Genomic DNA, 20890 nt, shown 5'->3' with positions numbered 1-20890 from the left:
GAGACATTTCAACATAGTTTGAAAGTACCCAGATCAAGTCATGCCTTGGGTACTTTGGGAGCACAGAGAAGAGGTCCAGCCTAAGAATTCTGTGGTTTGTACATTCTATGGTATATGAGAAAGCACCATGTTAGACACGTACGCTGTCAGATGTAATAGGCACAGAGCAAACATTTTTTATTTGATGCTAGAAGATTTGCAGTTCTGAGCTTTGTCTTATGGTTATATCTATTATGAAAAAAGTTAAACAAATATTACCCCAGTTTAACCACAGTTAATAATTTAATAGCCTCTGATATATGGAAGAAAGCCACAAATCCAGAAAAGCAAAGTCAGCTTTTTGGGAGTAAGAAAAAGAACTGTCATAAAGTTTTTATACTTTGCTATCTAAGAGACCTCACTGACTAGAGAGAATATTTGACTTCGTATTTGTAGGCTGGTGTCTGTGCAATGAATGATGGAGAGTTGGAGAACAGGGGAAGACGCTGCTGTTAGTAGAACCACCGCAGAATAATAGCTGATAGTGAAGGCGTAGCACAGTGTCTGCATCCATTAGTGAACAGGCAGCTTGGTTAGGTTGGCTGTTTTTGCAGGATGATTCCATACAGCCTCTGCCCCTGGAACAGGTCAGAGGTATGACTTTGGCATCATTGATCTACTTTCAGAATTCGTGAACTAAACGACCTCAGATGTCCCCATAGGCTTAAGCAGCACAATTTGAATATACAGTTCTTAAACTATTATTTTGAAAGAAATCTCTGTTGCATGTTATAGCTTTGGTTTTTGTTTTGTTTTTCATGGACAATAAAAAGATTATGCTGTCTATACAGTATGTGAATCTTATTTTTCTCTCTTATTTCCAGGTATGTCTTCTGTGTCTCTGGAGACTTTATTAAAGTTTATAGCACAGCTACAGAAGAATGTGTACATATATTGCAAGGGCACAGAAATCTGGTGACTGGAATCCAGCTCAACCCCAAGAACCATCTACAGGTGTTAATTTACAGTCAAATATTTTAATATCGGCTTTATTGTTGCAAGAAAATTTTGAATTGCATTTGGCTGAGAAGCTTTCTAGGTGATGATCAGGGAAAAACCTATTTTGATTTTCTGATTTAGTATAGTTTTCACTTATTTTTAATTATTAAAATAGGGTCACAGCCTAGAACTACATTGTTCATGGTGTATTCTGTGAATCATTTGTTCACAGGATGCTAATAGGTGTTGCTTGAAAGAAGGGGTTCTTGTTTGTATAGTTTCTGAAATTCAGGATTTGGCACAGTTAAATGAATTTCTTGATTATAGGTCTTCTCAAGTCCTTTATATGCATGGTGAATATCCGGAAGGGGTATATTGTCTTGGGTGTTTCTCAAATTTATTTGACCTCTGAACTCTTTGGTTTCTGGAATGCATCTTTGAGGTACTGATTTTGTAGATCTGTTTCTTTACAGATGAGGCTCTTTAGTGTTAATGCAGATGTCACCGAACCTTAAGGCCAGTATCTAGACAAGAAGAAGGGATTCTTCAGTCAGTGGATCAACCAGTTAATTTCAGAACAAACTTGGGGATCTAGTGGAGCCTGGACCTTCCCACTCTCCCCACAAAACAGCCCTTGCTTTTCAGAAATCAACAATAAAATGGTCATTTTAATTTGTTCTTAAGTGTCAGCAAAGCTGCTAGAGAGTTATCTCAAAAATACTTGCTCTAGGGCTTCCCTGGTGGCGCAGTGGTTGACAGTCCGCCTGCCGATGCAGGGGACACGGGTTTGTGCCCCGGTCTGGGAAGATCCCATGTGCCGCGGAGCGGCTGGGCCTGTGAGCCATGGCCGCTGGGCCTGCGCGTCCGGAGCCTGTGCTCCACAATGGGAGAGGCCACAACAGTGAGAGGCCCGCGTACCGCAAAAAAAAAAAAAAACTTGCTCTAGTTTTTGATCAAGTTCCCCTTTTCTGGATTAGTCTCAGCCAACTTGACAGTTACTGCTTAATTTAAGAATGGATTTGCATTGCCATTCACTGTGTTGTCATAAAAGAAATAGGGCATAAAGTAACACTAACACTGATCTTTTCTGTCTAAAATTAAATGAGCTACTCTTGAAAATCATAGTTAAGTAGCTCTTCTGCAGGGTTCAAGCACACATTTTGTCCTTGCTGTCCTCTGAGGACTTGAGAAAAGAGGTTATGGTTATGTGTACCATTTGAATGTTTTTTGTAGCAGAAAAGAAAATTAAAATTGGAATTTGTGAAGTCTGTATTACCAGGTTTAACAACAGGCTTAGTTGAGGTGAAGGGGTGGGTGCCAGAGATTCTGTGGACTCTGAACTCACAGTATTTGTGTATAACCATTGTCTTATAGTGATTCTGTTTGCCTTGTTATATTTTACTGATCTGTGTTCATGATTCATGTTATATGTAATAATGCTGGTGTATATTTTTTACCTAATATAATTCTTTTGCTTGAATAGATATTTTCTTACTCCATTATTTTTTATTTCAATTCTGTGATTCCATGTCCTCCCTGGAAGAAATCTTAAAATTGCCACTTTTTTTAAATTGAAGTAGAGTTGATTCACAATATTATATTAGTTTCAGGTATACAGTATAGTGATTCTTCAGTAGTGGAGATTAAACTCCATTTAAAGTTATTACAAAATAATGGCTATATTTATATGCACTATACAATATATCCGTGTTGCTTATCTATTTTATACGTAGTAGTTTGTATCTCTTAATCCTGTACCCCTATCTTACCTCTCCCCCTTTTCTCTCCCCACTGGTATCCACTAGTTTGTTTTCAGTATCTGTGAGTCTGTTTCTGTTTTGTTATATATATTCATTTGTTTTATTTTTTAGATTCCACATGTAAGTGATAAGATGCAGTATTTGTTTGTCTTTCCCTTTGTCTTATTTCACTAAGCATAATACTCCTAGGTCCATCCATATTGTTGCAAATGACAGAATTTTATTCTTTTTTATGGCTGAGTGTATATATCACATCACATCTTCTTTATCCCTTCATCTGTTGGCGGACACTTAGGTTGCTTTGCATGTCTTGGCTATTGTAAATAATGCTACTGTGAACATTGAGGTACATGTATCCTTTCAAATTACTATTTTTATTTTTTCAGGTATATACACAGGAGTTGAATTGCTGGATCACATTGTAGTTCTGTTTTTAGTTTTTTGAGGAACCTCCATACTGTTTTGCAGTAGTGGGTGCACCAGCAGCGTACAAGGGTTCCCTTTTCACCACATCTTCACCAACATTTGTTATTTGTAGACTTTTTGATGATAACCCTTCTGACAGGTGTGAGGTGATATCTAATTGTGATTTTGATTTGCATTTCTCTAAAAGCGATGTTGAGCATCTTTTCATGTGCCTGTTAGCCGTCTGTATATCTTCTTTGGAAAAATGTTCAGTTCTCCTGCCTATTTTTTGATCAGGTTGTTTATCTTTTTTTTTCTTTAGGTTGTTTATCTTTCTGATGTCGAGTTGTATGGATTGTTTATGTATTTTAGAAATTAATCCCTTATCAGTCATAGCATTTGCAAATATTTTCTTCCATTCAGTATGTTGTCTGTTTTGTCTGTGGTTTCCTAGCTGTACACAGCTTTTAAGTTTAATTAGGTCCCATATGTTTATTTTTGCTTTTATTTCTTTTGCCTTAGGAGACAGATCAAAAAATATGTATTGCTACGATTGACGTCAAAGGGTGTTCTGCCTGTCATCTCTTCTAGGAGTTTTATGGTTTTCAGTCTGACATTTATATCTTTAATCCATTCTGAGTTTATTTTTGTATATGGTGTGAGGAAATGTTCTAATCTCAATCTTATATATGTAGCTGTCCAGTTTTTCCAGCACCACTTATGGAAGAGACTGTCTTTTCTCCTATGACTGTCTTGCCTCCTTTGTTGTATATTAATTGTCCATAAGTATGTGGATTTATTTCTGGGCTCTCTATTCTGTTCCATTGATCTGTGTTGTGTTTTTGTGCCAGTATAATCCTGTTTTGATTACTATAGCTTTGTAGTATAGTCTGAAGTAAGGGAGCATGATATCTCCAGCTTTGTTCTTTTTTCTCAAGATTGCTTTCATAATTTGGGGTCTTTTGTGGTTCCATACAAATTTTGAGATTATTTGTCCCAGTTCTGTTGAAAATGTCATGGGTATTTTGATAGGGATTGCATTAAATCTGTGGATTGCTTTGAGTAGTTTGGACATTTTAACAATATTAATTCTTACAATCCAGGAACATGGGGTATCTTTCCATTTCATTGTATCATCTTTGGTTTTCTTCTCAGTGTTTTATAGTTTTCCGAGTATAGATCTTACACTTCCTTGGTTAAGTTTATTTGTAGATATTTTATTCTTTTTGATGTGATTTTAAATGAGATTGTTTTTTCTTCTGTTTCTGGTAGTTCATTATTAGTGTATAGAAAAGCAACAGATTTCTGTATATTAACCTTGTATCCTGCAACTTTACTGAATTCACTTATTCTAATAGTTTTTCAGTGGAGACTTTAGGGTTTTCTGTTTGGGTTCATCTTGTTTGGGACCCTCTGTGCTTCCTATACCTGGATATCTGTTTCCTTCTTCAGGATTGGGACATTTTCAGCCATAATTTCATCAAATACATTTTAGACCCCATTCTCTCTCTCTTCTCCTTCTGGGACCCCTATAATGTGCCCTGTGTTGTGAATGTTGGTACTCTTGATGTTATCCCAGAGATCTCTGAGCTGTTCTTGCTTTTTCTTTCTTTCCTTCTTTCCTTCTTTCTTTACTCTTTTTGTTCTTCTGTTTGGGTGATTTCCATTATTCTCTCTTCCAGATTACTTGCGCATTCTGAATCACTTAGTCTGCTGTTAATTCCTTCTAGTGTGTTTTTCATTCCAGTTATTGTATTCTTCAGTTCTGAGTGGGTGTTTTTGTGTGTTTTTCCCTCTAGTTCCTTGTTTAAATTCTCACTGTGTTCATCTATTCTTTTCCCTAATTCAGTTAGCATTCTTATTATTAATGACTTGAATTCTTTATCTGGTAGATTGTTTATTTCTGTTTCATTAATTTTTTCAGGGGTTTTCTTTCTCTCTTTCTTTTGAGACCAGTTCCTCTGTCTTCTCATTTTGCTTAACTTTCTCTGTATCTATGAATTTAGGTGAACTGGTTAATTATCCCAGTCTTGAAGGGGTATCCTTATGTGGGAGCATCCCTGTGCAGTCTGCATGTGCTCAGTGCCTTTGGTAAGAGAGCTGGCTTTGACATGAACTACAAGTCACATCTTTCCTCGGGGTGTGCTGGCAGCTGTCACCTTGGTTAGAGGTGGGGCTAGAGATGGAGGTGCTAGGTTGCTTCTGTGTTCCACAGCCAAGCTCTCTCCCCAGTCACGGCAGGCCTCTCTCCAATGTGGAGCTGTGTCATGAAGTAAGCAGGGCTGGAGCGTATACTGGAGCGGTCACAGGAAACCAGGCAGCCACTAAGGCAGTCTTCAATCTACCCTCTTCCTCAAGAGCAAGCCCACATGTGTGCTCTCCTCTTGAGTGGAATACAGGCTTCCCACTGCCCTACTGTTAGTCCCAGCAGCACTTCAGCCAAGGGAACTTCTCTTCCCTGTGTCAGACCCTAGGACTGGAGCACCCAGTATGTGACTCAAACCGCTCACTCAGTCCGCAGGGCAGATCTCTGCCCATGTAATCTCCTTTGTCCTCTGTGTTCCTTCCCAGTGGAACAAGTCCCAACCTGATTGCTTCTTTTCTCTGCCTACCTCATTCCATGTGGATCTTTCTTACAGCCTTGGTTGTATAGGACTCTTTCTGACAGTTTCCAGTTAGTTTTCAGTGAGAATTGTTCCACATGTAGATGTATTTTTGATGTGTTCGTGGTGGGAGGTGAATTCCACGTCCTCCTACTCTACCATCTTTCTTTCAAAAAACTCAAAATTTTAAGTAAAGTGTTTTCACAGTAACAGCAACGAAAAACTCCAGTGTGACTTTAGTAAAATTCAGTCTTGTGGGACAAAAATAAAAACATGCTACAAAGGCATTCTGTTGGTACCAACGTATGGCCCACAGACCAGTGCCACAAACCGTTGGTTACAGTTCTGCAATGAGATAAGTATAGAAATTGAGTGTCTAAAACTTTAGGGCACTTTGACATTGCCACAGCATCCAAGTACATAATAACTTAAGTTGTATTTTACAAAAATATTGGTCCATGATGGGTTGGAAACTTTTCTTTTTAAAAAGGACATTCTCAGATCATTTGAGAGACACTCCTTTGATACCAATGTAAGATAAAAGCTGTTCTGCTGATAAAGGACTGGGCTCTGGCAAAATAGCAACAAGCTCTCAAGTGCTCTCAAGTGTTGTTATTCATAACTCAGTACCTTACCATCTCCCTCTTGAAGACAGAGGGTTGACTTTTTTCTTTATTTTAATTAAAACTTGAAATTGATAGGTCTGCTTTCTACAAAGAGCTGTGATAAGATTTTTTATTTTGCAAAAACAATATAAATAAATGATTTCACCTCTTTAAAGCTGATAATGAATTAATGAACAGGCAATGCCTTCTGTATCAGCAGTTAAGTTACTTGATATCTTCATGTAGTTCTTTTTTTTAATCAGTTTTGTACTATTTTTACCCTTCTAGCTATATTCGTGTTCCTTTGACGGCATGATTAAACTGTGGGACTATACAGATGGCATTTTGATAAAGGTACGTGGATTGAGCTTCATTTTCATTATGTGAAGAGGAATGGCAACATAATTTAATGACAGACATATTATTTATTGAATACTTCCTTAAGGCCCAACCTTTTAGATAGCCTTCCTAAACAAATCATAAAATTCACTCACCATAAAAGAAACGATAAATTTGACTATATAACATTTTAAACCTTTTTAACCAAAAAATGAGCAATGAAACTGAAAGAAAATATTTACAAGAGCTATTATCCCTAATATACAAAAAATTACCAAAAACCAATAAGGAAAAGCTAATGACCCAACGGGAAAAAAATTGGTATAAAGTAAGAATATATAATACACAGAAAAGAAGTAACAAATAGCCAATAAACATGAAAAGATGCTTAACCTTGTTAATAATTAAATGTAAATTAATAGATAACACAGGATTTTTCCCTGTCACTTTATCCAAATTGCAGATTGAAAAAAATATAGCGATAAAGTGTAGAGAAATAGACATTTTTGTACACAGTCAATGAGAATGAAACTGAATAAATACCTTTTGCTCCTGCAATTTCACCTTTAGTAATCTCTTGTTGAAATAATGGCAGGTATATGTAGTTCTTAAAACATTGTTCATGGTAGAAAAAAAAAATTGAATATAATCTTGAGGTCAGTTAAAATTTGATAGTCATTCAATAGAATACTGTAAAACCATTGATAAGAAACAGGTAGATTTATATATGTATTAACTTAAAAGGTTATTCAACAAATATGTATTGAGTGTCTCCGTAGGCCGGGTTTTCTTCTGATGTTCGCAATATAGCAGTGAGCAAAATGGATAAAAAAAAAAATCCTGCCTGTTATGGAACTTAGGGGGGTACACAGAATGAACAATATGGTGCTTTTTATCTTTCAGACTTTCATAGTTGGATGTAAACTTCATGCCCTTTTTACTCTTGACTGTGCTGAGGATTCTGTCTTTGTTACAATAAATAAAGAAAAACCAGGTATAGTATAATTAATTTTTTTATACATTTATAGATAGCATTGAGTGGCTCTTTACGTTTTACAGTGTCTCAAATTTAACATTTTGGTTTTAGTGTGAAGTTAAGTTTTTGGAGTTGGCTTTTAAATTGGTTTCATCACTATTGCATTCATTTTGGGGAGGCTTTGTATTATTTCTGAAATATTGATGAGGGAATGATTACTTAATAAATGGCTGTGATAGTGGACAGCTAACTCCAATTTTAAAGCTGTTTTGAGCTATATGTGTCTTCCTACTGACCTTAAATCTGTCATTCTTAAGCATCACTATTACTTTACCCATCACTGAACACCCCATTCGTTGATCTTGAATCTGGAGGAAATGGTATAGAAAACAGGTGATTAGGAACTAATAGTGTGGCTAAATTATTATTATATTTTCATTATCATTGGAACATTATTCCATTGAAACTGCCATGTTTCAGAGCATTTAAGGATTTCTAGAATATCTTCAGTGGTTACAAATAATTGTCCTTTAGCAGTAAATTTAATACATTTAACATTGACATGAAGGATATATCCAAAGAATTTTTCTAATCTCAGACTTCAAGAATGCCAGTCCCCCCTGTGTTGCCCTCCTTAAAATAGAGTTGTATTCAGAATTCAAAGTACAGGCCAGCTTTAAACTGGTTACTGGGCAGTCAGCTAGATTGGCTCACAGCTCATTAGCTAAGTGAATCCTTTGGGGGGGGAGCGGGGGGGCTTTGGCTTGGTTTTTGTTGGGGGTTCTGGTAGTGGTTTTTTTGTTTGGAATTCGGGGAGTTTTGTTGTTTGTTTTGCTAAAACAAATTTACAGATTGTTATATCATGGACTTTTAAGTAAGTTGAGAATAGTTAAAACTGTGAAGCCAAATCATTTTTAGCTAAAAGTCGTTTGGTGCCAACTCTGTTAATGAGTAATATTTTTATCTATCAAAAATGTGACATGAGGGCTTCCCTGGTGGCGCAGTGGTTGAGAGTCCGCCTGCCTATGCAGGGGACACGGGTTCGTGCCCCGGTCCGGGAGCATCCCACATGCCCCAGAGCGGCTGGGCCCGTGAGCCGTGGCTGCTGGGCCTGCGCGTCCGGAGCCTGTGCTCCGCAACGGGAGAGGCCACAGCAGGGAGAGGCCACAGCAGTGAGAGGCCCGCGTATCGCAAAAAAAAAAAAAAAAAAAATGTGACATGAAAGAATAAAAGCTGTAAGTTTAGATTTCTGATGTGGCCCATAAACCATCTCTAAGGGACATTCCAAAAAATGTTTTGGAAATGGCAGTGTATTTCTTAAAATAATTAAGTTGCCTTACCAGATGACTATTTTAAAGTATAGGGAGTTTTTTATTTTTTGTAAATTTATTTCTTTTTGGCTGCATTGGGTCCTTTTTTTTTTTTTTTTAATGTTTGGCTGTGTTGGGTCTTTGTTGCTATGCACAGGCTTTCTCTGGTTGTGGCAAGCAGGGGCTACTTTTTGTTTGGTGCATGGGCTCTAGGTGCACGGGCTTCAGTAGTTGTGGCACGCAGGCTCAGTAGTTGTGGCTCACGGGCTCTGGAGCGCAAGCTCAGTATTTGTGGCGCATGGGCTTAGTTGCTCTGCAGCATGTGGGATCTTCCTGGACCAGGGCTCAAACCCATATCCCCTGCATTAGCAGGTGGATTCTTAACCACTGCACCACCAGGGAAGCCCTGTGCATTCTTAATGTCTGTCTAAATGCTTACTAAAAATTCATGTTTCTAAACTCCCTGACTGACAATTGATTCACTAGGTCTGAGATTTGGTCTAGGAATCTGCATTTTTTGTGTCTCCCCAGATGGTTCTGCTCATCACTCTAGTTTGGTAGCCACTCCCCATACACACTGCATGATTCATCAGTTGGAGGGGTAGTTGCCAATAACAGTAATGAAAGTTTTTATCCATATCAGTAGGACAAGTGATTCTTAACACTGACTACACATTACAATCACTCCAAGGAACTTAAAATGTCAGATTCTCTGTGGTGGGGCCTGTCTGTTTATTTAAGTATTCCCGCAGTTGAGTCTAATGTGCAAGCCAGTATAGAAAACTGTAGATCTAAAGTAAGTCTCACTCAGATCTAAAGTCATTAGCCTTTTGGGGTTAACTGGAAACTTCAAATGCTGTAATGTAATCGGAATTCTATTCATGGTGGAATCTAGTGTTACTCTTCAGTACTCGGCACATCGTGGGCACTCAGCCTGTGAAAATCTAGTTACTATATAAAAATGTGAATAAGGCTAAAAAAGATTCCCTGTGACTGGCATCTCAAAATATATATTAACATACCCTTCTTTATTTGTTTCATCTTTGCTCCACAGTCCAAAACCAGAGTCTCTGATAGAAATTTGTATAAATCATATTGAAATATGCTTCTCTGGTTTAAAAACAAATGAACCTTTTATTTACATGTTATCTTATATGGTGTCATTTCTGGACTGTAATTAATGTATTCACCAGCTAATTAAACATTTACCATGTACCAAATACTGTTCTGGTTGCAGAGAACTAAACAGACATTAAGCTTACTAGATCAGTCATATAATAAAATAAGATGACAGGTGTTCTAGAGAAAAATAAGGCAGGGGACGGGAATAGGCAACACTGGAAGAATACATATTAAATAAGTGATCAGGGGAGGTCCTGGGAGAAAGAAGAATATGCTGTGCAGCTGTGTTGGAGAAGCATATTCTAGAGCATTCCTGCCGTGTTTGAGGAATAGCAGGGAGGATGGATTGGAGTGAGCCTAAGTAGAATGGATAATGTAGAGCATTCTACGCAATTAGAAGGACTCTGACTTTTACTCTGAATAGACAAAAAACCATTGAAGGTTTTTGAGCAAATGAGGGACATGATCTGACTTAGTAGTAATAGAACACTGACTTCTGTGTTGAGAAGAGACTGAAGGGGTCCAAGGGTGGGCGTAGGAAGAGCTGTTAAGAGATCACTATTCCTAACACTTAGGATATGAAGCAGGATCATGGCTTTAGGCTAGGTGGTAGCGGCAGAGGTGGTGAGAATTTATTGAATCTTGGATGTCTTTTGAAGATAGAGCCAGCAGAGTTTGCTGCTGTTTTGATGTGGGGCATGAGAGAGAAGTCAAAGGTGACTCAAGGATTAAGTCTGAGCAACTAGGTAAATTGTGGTGCCATTTCCTCCAGTGGGCAATGTGGGGGAAGACTAAGTTCAGAAAGGAAAATAAGAGTTCAGAATTTAGGCATGTAAAGTTTGAGATGACTGAAAAGGCTAGAAGAATTGAGTTCAGAGTATATAATAAGCAGGCTGGAAAATAAAAAATGGTAGATCAGTGTATTACAATGTATTATAAAGTCTAGGAGGATAAGGAAATAGCATAGTGAAATATAGCTATTTCCCCTTAAGGAGAAATTTTTTAAATGGAATGCAAAGAGAAGAGCATGCCAGTTCTACAGAAAAGGAGATTTATTCTATGAATGTGTGGCAAGCCCATAGCATTTCTGAAAGCTCTCAGATGGTTTGTTGCTTTTGGCTGCTCAGTTCACCAATGTATCATATTCCATCTCCATCTTAAAGCTCATCTCAGTACTTTGGGGGTTTTTTGTTTCTTTTTTTCGTCTCAGTACTTTGGAAAGCAGTATGCACCAGTAAAACCAGTTGTTTTCTATTTCTACATATATGAAGCGTGTGTGTGTGTGTGTGTATGTATGAGTTGTGGAATTAGCCCTCCAGTTAAAACTTGTATATTCAAATGAAGAGCACAACTTGTTCAGATAGTCTAGAATTATGATCTTAGCATCAAATTAACTTTGGAGTACTAATTAACAGTTTTATATGAACAAATGCACATCTTCACTTTCTCTAGAGAAGTTTTATATTAATATAGCTGCCTTTGGCTAGATGTATTTCAGCTGGTTTCAGTGAAACTACCAAAATCATCAAGTCAGGAAGTAGAAGCTAAGGAGCTCTCCTTTGTTTTGGATTATATAAACCAGTCACCCAAGTGCATTGCCTTTGGAAATGAGGTAAAATTTGCTTTGTTGGTTTTCTTTTTTGTACATAAAATCTCTTTCCTGCAGTCTTTCCTCTGAGAATTTTATGTTATAGTGATTTAATATTGCCTTGAGTTACAATATTTTTGTTACTAAGAAATCTGTCTTACTACTTTAGCATGTGTTTGTAGTATAGATTTTTTTAGGACTACCCTAATTTTGTAGATTGTGTCTTTTTGCTCTTGTAAACTGTATAATTGTCCCAAAAGAAATCAGTGTTTTGGCATTTGTACTATACTTCTTAGCCTGTACCATGTAGAAGCCACTTAAATGCTTTGATTATAGATATGTGTCTTTTGAAAATATGACCTCCATGTCTATAAATAACACGCCCTTATAGAGAATTTTGAAATTACAGAAAAATATAATGAAGAAATTAAATCTCACCAGTGGTAATATTTGAGGAATTTTTTCTAGACTTTTTCCTAAATGTATAAAATAACTTTTCTCAAATTGAATAGTTATCTGAGGGTTTTATCTTTTTTTCCTTCACTTAACACTGCAGCATGAGTGTGTACTTAAATGTTCATCAGAAATAGTGACTGTATGATGTTCATACCATGACTTATTTAGCCATCTCTTGTTAATAATCACGTAAGTTATTAAAATCAAGTACCATCAAAAGCCCCTATATATCATTGTGGTAGGCTGTTTCTTTAGTCTTAAGTTTTGTAGCATTATTTTGGCTTTGTTCTGAAAAGGTTTAATTTCTTAGAGTAGAGAAAACACTTGAACATTGTAAACATCATTATTCTTTAGCATCATAGTTGTCAGTTAAATACAAATTAAAACCACAGTGAGATACCACTTCATGTCCACTAGAACAGATAAAATTCAAGAATGACAGTACTGAGTGGTGGAAAGATATGGGGCAAAGTTAAACATATGCCTTTACTGTGACCCAGCAGTTCCACTCCTAGGTAGAGAAATGAAAACACGACCACAGAATGACATGCACAAGAATAATTAATACTCATAATAGCTCCAAAATGGAAATAACCCAAGTGTTCATCAATAAGAGAGTAAACAATTTATGATACATATGCATTCATTGGGATGCTGCTTCACAATAAAAAGGAACTGATGATACACATAAGAGCGTGGGTGAATCTCAAAAAGGTGATGTTGAGCTACAGTCCAGACCTGAAACGTATTTACCATTCTGGTTGTATTCTGTTATAGAAAAGGCAGAGAAGTAATCTACGGTGATAGAAATCAATAGTTGCTGACAGGGGTGGGAGCATTGGGGAATGACTGGAAAGAGGAACAACGGAGCATTCCTGAGGGGAAGAAGATGTCCTAAATCTTGATTGTGATGGTAGTTACATGGCTATACACATGTCAAACATTGCATTCTGTGGTGTATAAATTATGCCTTAATAGAAAAAAGTTTAATCATTATGCTTAGAGAGTCTGGTTTTAGGATTTAGGACCTACTTTCATCTTTTAATTTTCTATGATTATTGTAAATGTAAGAGTATCCTTTCCATAGTTAAACTGTAATATGGGTTGGCCAAAGAGTTCATTTGGGTTTTTCTGTAACATCTTACGGAAAAACCCGAATGAACTCTTTGGCCAACCCAGTATATCATTTCATACTAATGTACTCTCAGTCTCCAAAAGTTTATTGTTCCCATGTTAACTTTTATGATAATATTTCTTCTTAAAGGATGTTGACTATTTTTGTGAATGTTATCTTCTCTTTGAAATACCAGGGAGAGTATGTTGCTGCAGTACGGGACTTTTACTTGTCAGTTTATTTTTTCAAAAAGAAAACAACATCAAGGTAAGAATTCCTTTTTGATGGCTTTATTTTATTTACTCAAGAGTTCATTAAAATTTTATTCATCCTTATACCTGTGACCCAAAGCTGTTTCATGTTACAAGTAATTGTGAAACCACAAGATGAGGTAGAGTTTTTAACCCACAGTGGGTTAAAATCATTAGTCACAAAATCCTAGGGAGCTTTTCCCCCCAAAACCACTTTCACACTTAGATTCTGCTGTGTATACTTGATGTCAAAATTGGATGTGGTTTGAAAAGTTTTCCCTAGGTGATCCACATTGTCATTTTATGGCTGTAGGAATGAATGTAGGCTTTGGTATAATCTGGGTTTAAAATGAGTCAGATTAGTCCATTGAACCTCACTGCACTTCAAATTAACATGTATTTTAAATGGCAATAATTTCTACCTAATAGAGTTGTAAGGATGAATGAGATAACGTATTTAAAGAAACTAGTGCTAAGCATGAGTAGTCACTCTTCAAATGACACTGTCCCCTCTCGCCTTTTACCCTGCCAAGATTAACATTTGTTTTCCTTTGCAGTATAAGGATCCTGACATCTTTGGACACATTAACCAGTTGTCTCAGATATAATTTCTCAGGCTTGTCCATACTTCATGCTAAAAACTTAGCTTTAACGAGAAATTCAAACAAACTTTGCCCAGGCAGAAAACTATAAAAAGAACTGTCCTCTATTTCACTCTCAGTGGCCTCCATAGACAAGTTATGGTAGAATGTTATTCACATGAAGTTTATATTGTGTATTAATAAATGTTTACAAAACAAAATTCTTGATTCTTGGTCATGATTTTTCTTAAAAATCATGCATTTATGTTCAGTGAATTCTGAGAGCTCACCAGTTTGGGTTGATAAGGGTGGGACCGCCATTTTGCATAACAACATCACTTACCAAGCCTTTAATAATCAAGGGAAAATATTTTTCTTCTAGGTTTACTTTGTCATCATCAAGAAATAAGAAACATGCTAAGAACAATTTTACATGTGTAGCATGTCACCCGAAGGAAGACTGCATAGCAACTGGTCACAGGGATGGCAAAATTCGTCTTTGGTCAGTTAACTCTTGAAGAGCTTGGCAATCATTTATTTATTTTAGATTAGTCCTGCAGAAAAGGTATATCTGGGTGCAGGGAAAAGGATAGAACTGAAAAGCCACAGCTGATAATAGAGATGATGCTTTGCTGGCATCCTTCCTTTCTTTTATTACTGTACTCTTCATTGCATAGACTTACTATTTTAGGACTTCAACCCTTGTCCCTAGGAGTAAATCCATTTTGTCCTTAATCATTTAATTGAAGAGAACTTTTTGTCAGCCTTTAAGTAAAAAAGAGAGAGTAACAGTGAATATTGAACTAGTAGAATACTATGATGGCCTGTTGTTTGCAGAAGTGACTGGTTTAGAAATAGAAAGTACTTTTTGCGCATTAAGACCAGTAAACTTGATAAACATATGCCTTTGGCCAAATTAAGAATTTTGGTTTTCTCCAATAGGAGGAATTTTGATGATGAAAAGAAATACACATACACATGTTTACATTGGCACCATGATTTGGTTATGGACTTGGCTTTTTCAGTGACAGGTAAGTACAAATTTAAGACTTAAAATAAACTTTTAAAGTATGTGAACCAAGTATTTTAATTCACTGTACTTAAAGTTTGAAAGATTTAGAATTGCATGGGCCAAATGAATTTTTTTAAGCACTTGTATATCACCCCTGTGTTTTGGGCTTTGCTCAGCACAATGCCATATGCTTAAGTTTTCAAAGCTCTTCAGAGTATCAAAGTGTACACCTGTCATAAAGTCTCTTGTTAATATAAACCTATTTAAATTATATTCCTTTTCTTTTTTTAATGTATGTGCACGTAGCTAAGTGCTTGTTGTCCATAAGTATAGCTACAGTTTATCAGGAGCAAATGACTCTGTTGATGCTTTATATCCATTATCTCATTTAATCCTTGACTCTGAAAACAGGCATCATTATTCTCATTTTACAGATGATGGAAGTGAAATTTGTAGTTGAGAACTAACTTGCCTAAGGTCACGTGTCTCGTAAGTGGGATTTGGACCTAGGTCTAATTCGAAAGTTTGTTTTTAACTGTAAGATGGCCACATTCACTATTTTAAGTTAATTCAGATCTTTGTTCCATTTAAGCTGCATGAGAATGGCTATAATGCGTAAAAATACCTCCCTGGAAATAGGATGACCTTCAACAGAAATTTGGAGAAGTACATTTTGTCTTTGGTTACTGTTAGCATCCCCACACGTATGTGGTGAAAATTATGTCAGTACATTTTGACTGGTCCTTAAGGGGGTGGGGAGGGGAGGTGCTAGATGCTCCAGAAGTTTACGTGCCCAGAGAAAGTAGTGGTTCTTCTTCCTGTAGGTCTTCCCAGAGACTGGCAGGACAAGTCTTAGTATCATTTGCTCTAGATTCCTACAGGCTTACTTGGGTTTAACTCAGTGGAGCCTCAGGAAGCAGGAGGCATCTTCAGCCTACTTGTGCTTTTGATTTTGGGGATCAGTGATTGGTATATGGGGGTGGGACCCAATCTGACATACTTAGAGTAGTACAACACGAGTACAGCTGTGACATATGGGAACGAAGAACAGAAGAATGAAGAGGGTGTTAACCCTATGGATAAAGACATCGGCTACTCTTATCTTCACCCTCCTCCCCACCAAAAATACAAATGAGTTTGTGGCATTGTGTGTACATATGTCTGTAATGTTTCAGGCAGTGTTGTTATTCTCTCCTGACCTAAGGTGGTTTATTCTGCCCTTCCTCATCAGTTTCTTTTTCTCTGCTGTGGCCCCTGCCCAAAGGCCAAGACCCATTGATGTATATTGTCACTGGGACTTTTCTCTATTTTGTTGCCCTTACCTATCTTGTCCACCTCCTCTCACACTAGTTATTAGTCACAGCTTTTTGTGATGGCCTTACTTATTACCCTTAAGTCCTGGGACAGTCAGGATTGGCCTTCTCAGGTGGGGTTTGGGGAAGAAGGAATAGTTAGATTAGTTGGCACTCAAAAAAGAGAATACCAAGTGCCTCTATTGTGAGCCATGGCTTTCACATAGGAAGTACTGCAGATCATCTTGGCTATTAGAGAGTTGAATTCTTGATGTTATTTTTTAAATCATGTGAGTATTTGTGAGAAGTAATATAGTACATGGTTGTCAGTGAATGTATAGGTATGAGAGAGTTAATAGAAGAAAATTAGTTGTCTGTGTAAATGAACTACAAATTATAGGGTTTTTGAGAACTGTTTATAAGTTAAGGCAAATGTTAACAGTATAAACTGTTTTGGCTCTGCTTTGAGCGCAGTCATGCTTGCTGTGAGCATCTAATTTATTGTTTACTTCTTTCTGATTCTTAAGCCTTTCTTATTTCAGTGCTCTAGGACCTCAAGTTAATGTTGGATAAAAGTGGTATTGGTGTTTCCAACACAGGGGGAAAGTTTTCAGTGTTTTACCACTAAAATATTTGCTATAGATTATCTGTAAGTATTCTTGATGAAATTTTAAAGGTCTCATCAATTCCTAGGTTACTGAGAGTTTTTATCATGGGTCTAGAATTCTATCTTTTACTTTTTCTGCATCTGTTAAGATACTGATGATCTATTTCCCTTTTTTCTGTAAGTAGAGTTCATTACATTGGTTTATTTTTCAAATGTTAAAATAACCTCACATGCTTAGAATAAATTTTACCCTGCAGTGATGTCTTATCTTTTTAATATATCATTGGATTCAGCTTGCTGATACTTCATTTGGTAGTTTTCATCTGTTATGAAATTGGCTTGTAGTTTTCTTAATGATGTGCTAGTTTTGGTGCAGAATTATGCTGGTCTTCAAAACAAATTGGGAAGTGTTCTTTCTTTTTTGTTACCTGGAAGAGTGTAAAACTGGTTTATTTCTTCCTTAAATGTTTGGAAAAGTTTACTAGTGAAGCTAGCTGGGCCTGGAGGATGTTTGTTTCATCCAGTTTTTCTAGTTATTGGCAGAAGAATTTGTCAGCAAAGAATAGTCACATGTTACTGGAAAGGAAAAATCCCTGAACCAGTGATCTTTAAATCTTTTGTCTTGCAAGTGTATTAAAAGATATAAAGACACTTGTTTGTGTGTTTTTTTAAATAGTTTATTTCTCTAACATAGGAAAAATCAAAACATCGATTATATCTTCCTGTTTTTTCCCCCACACACTGTCCTTTTCATTTCTTTGGGTGGATGAGAAGGCAGCAGTCTGCTGAGTGGTGGCCGTGAGTCTGTCCTCGTAGAGTGGCGAGAGGCAGCAGAGAAGAATAAGGAGTTCCTCCCCCGTTTAGGAGCTACTATTGAACATATCTCAGTGTCTCCAGCAGGGGATCTCTTCTGTACTTCGCACTCCGATAACAGTAAGTCTCAATTTGTTGTCATGAGGAAATACAGTTTGTGTAATGTCATAAATTAGGTAGCATCTGTAGGAGATGGAAAATAAGAGACCTCAAACTAAGAGTAGCATAGGATTTAACGAGCATTTTTTTCTCTTCCATTTCTTCTCTTTCCTCCACCCCTCTTGCCCCAAGATGCCACCTGAATACAACATTTCCAGAGTTGTTTTTATGAAAGTGTAGGGCTAAGTGTATTTGGTTATTGTTGTGCCACTTATATTTAAAAATCTTTTCATGTGGAATGATTGGGGGAATAAAGGAGGTTTTCATAATATAATGGCATTCTCTAAAGAATGCTCTGAGGTTTTCCTTTGGTACAGCCATTGTCTCGGTGTGGGAGTCCTGTGGATTCTGACAGAAATGGAGCAGTCTTCTGATTCCTCCCCCGCATTTGGTCATCCTGTTACACCTCAGCTTGGATGTAAATCCCTTGCCCATTGCCTCCTTTCCCTTCAAAAGAGAGCATAACTGAAAAATCCATTAGTGCAGTGACTCATTTCAAAGTAAACAACCGTCTCTTTTGGGGCATATAAGTTTCTGAATTAACACTTCTAATGTATTCATAGTCACAGTAGAAAACTTAGAGACTCCAACAGAAAAAGCCCTCATCCCCAGCCCTAGTTTTTCTGTTAAATCACAAAATATATTCCTAATTTTCCAGTAACACTCCAAGAAATTGAACATGCTCAATTGTTTTGTATTCTGGTATATTTCAGAATGATATAAATTCACTTTTTTTTTTTAACCTTGAAGGTTTGACCTATTTATGTTTAGATGTTTGTTTATTTATTTATTTATTTTACCCACAGAGATGATAATCATTCACCGAAACCTTGAGGCATCCGCAGTAATTCAAGGCCTAGTGAAAGGTATCGCAGACCTCAGTGGATGTGGAATTGTGTACATTTTCAAAAGTGAATATTTGTCTGATTTCAGCTATTGTTCATCACTTCTTTTGCAGACAGAAATATCTTTACCGGTTTGATGATTGACCCAAGAACTAAAGCTTTGGTTTTGAATGGGAAACCTGGCCATTTGCAGTTTTATTCTCTCCAAAGTGATAAACAGTTATATAATGTAAGATTTTTGATCTGTTAACTAGCCTTTAAAACTAATGAAATATCTTTATAGCACCACTGGCGTCAAGTAACTTATTGTATAGCTTCTAAAACAAGATCCTGTGCCTATGTTATTTGAACATAGTATTATCAGTTGTTTATAGCATGATTCTAATGAGGCCACAGTTGCAGATGAAGTCTGCATGTAAGCCAGTTGGCACTGTTGTGTGTGCTCTGTCTATTTTATTCTGTTTAAGACTACACTCTAAATTAACTGTCGCACACATCTGTGCCTTTGAGTCGTAAGGATAGGCAATGAGAATATGGATTAACAATACAGACCTGTCTCTGCTTTGTGGTGAAACAGTATCATATGTACATGCTGAAGATAAAATCTTCAGTGTAGATTAAAGAGGAACACTTCCCATAATCCTGGTAAATGCAATCCAGAATTTCCACTTTTTCTTTAGTGCCCCACAGTACCCTTTACAGATTTCTATCACAGCCACTGTAACACTTTATCTCTTTCTCTCCAACACCTTTAAACCTCTCAAAGAAAGGAAACTTATTGATCTTTGTACATTTCTAGTGCAGTGCCTGGAAATAGTAGCACTTAATACATTTTTAGTAAATAGATGAGGAAACAATAAAAGAAACAATTATAAAGAAAATGCTGGCCTATTTAAAATGTTGTGCTTTTTTCAGTTCTTAAAAATTGTAGGTTTTATTTTTGCTTTCCTTGTTTCTAGTGATGTGGAATCTAGCCTTGAGATTTTATGTAAAGCTATTTGTTCTTAGAAACAAAAGAAAAGCATTACTGTAACCCAAAGTTCTGCTGTATCATATAAATGGAGCATAGTCGTTTCTAAAATTTAAGGTCATTGAAGAATCATCACCACCAAATTGGTATTATATAATATGCTCCATGTTTTCAATGGCAATTTTGATGTCTATAAGTAATGATTAGTTCATTTTTCTCTTTACCTAAAAATCTGTTACTGTAGATTCCAGAAGGTATCTATAATGTGGTTAATTACCATTCCTTGAATGCTTTAACATGTATGTATTTACATTAATAAGAATTTTGGATTTTTTTTTTAACCCATCAGTTAGATATTATACAGCAAGAATATATCAGTGATTATGGTCTGATCCAAATTGAGCTAACAAAGGCTGCATTTGGCTGCTATGGTAATTGGCTTGCAACGGTGGAACAACGTCAAGAAAAGGAAACTGAGCTTGAATTGCAAATGAAACTGTGGACATATAATAAGAAAACACAAGGGTAATACTACCTATATAGACATTAATTTCAGAGCAGAAAATTATTTGACTTTCTAGTTTCAATTGTTGGTCTTTACGATGTTGCATTTTGTTAAATTTATATTAAGAGAAATGAAGGAGGTGTTATTCCTCTAATACAGCCTTTATGCTTTCTGCTCTGAGAAGACATTGGTGTCCTCCAAATTATGAGTCACCTCATTGCATAAATAAGGAAACATGGAGAAATGATACCCCCAAGAACACATACCTACTTCCAGGCAAATCCAGGATTAGAATGCAAAGGTCTTAGTTCCTTAGCTCTTTTGTGTTATATTACCTTCTTTGGGAAAATGGCAGTGGTAGGTGGTAGAGGTGTGGTGTGGTGTAGTCTTGATTAGATAAGGAGCCCACTAGTTTCTCATACCATGGCTGTAATAGCAATTTATCAAGTCCTTGCTTGTCAAGAACTGGGCTTAGTGCTTTCATGCCCATTGTCTTGTGAATCTTCACAAGATAGTCTTTCATTCACGGCAGTGTCCTGTCAAGCCAGAAACAAGTTTTGAGAGGTAGTTTGGATGACTTTAAATATTAAGTATTGACC

General features: G+C 36.7%; 1 protein-coding gene across 1 annotated transcript in view; it reads left to right on the top strand.

Annotated features, from left to right (window-relative positions):
• The window catches only part of WDR75 (WD repeat domain 75), a 41156-nt gene that overhangs the window by 4967 nt on the left and 15299 nt on the right, over nt 1–20890 (top strand). Inside the window, exons 2-12 of the mRNA XM_022567237.3 lie at nt 864–993; nt 6640–6705; nt 7594–7684; nt 11586–11710; nt 13453–13523; nt 14471–14590; nt 15031–15119; nt 17774–17932; nt 18778–18837; nt 18930–19045; nt 20136–20311. Of these exons, the coding sequence (XP_022422945.1) occupies nt 864–993; nt 6640–6705; nt 7594–7684; nt 11586–11710; nt 13453–13523; nt 14471–14590; nt 15031–15119; nt 17774–17932; nt 18778–18837; nt 18930–19045; nt 20136–20311 (1203 nt within the window). The remainder of the gene's footprint in view (nt 1–863; nt 994–6639; nt 6706–7593; nt 7685–11585; nt 11711–13452; nt 13524–14470; nt 14591–15030; nt 15120–17773; nt 17933–18777; nt 18838–18929; nt 19046–20135; nt 20312–20890) is intronic.

Source organism: Delphinapterus leucas, chromosome 8 (assembly GCF_059928025.1).
Source record: "Delphinapterus leucas isolate spDelLeu-1000000601 "Yukka" chromosome 8, BTC_Dleu_Yukka2, whole genome shotgun sequence".
In the NCBI taxonomy this organism is placed as follows: domain Eukaryota; kingdom Metazoa; phylum Chordata; class Mammalia; order Artiodactyla; family Monodontidae; genus Delphinapterus; species Delphinapterus leucas.
The sequence above is the reverse complement of the archived record's forward strand: the minus strand, read 5'-3'. Positions and strand labels throughout refer to the sequence as shown.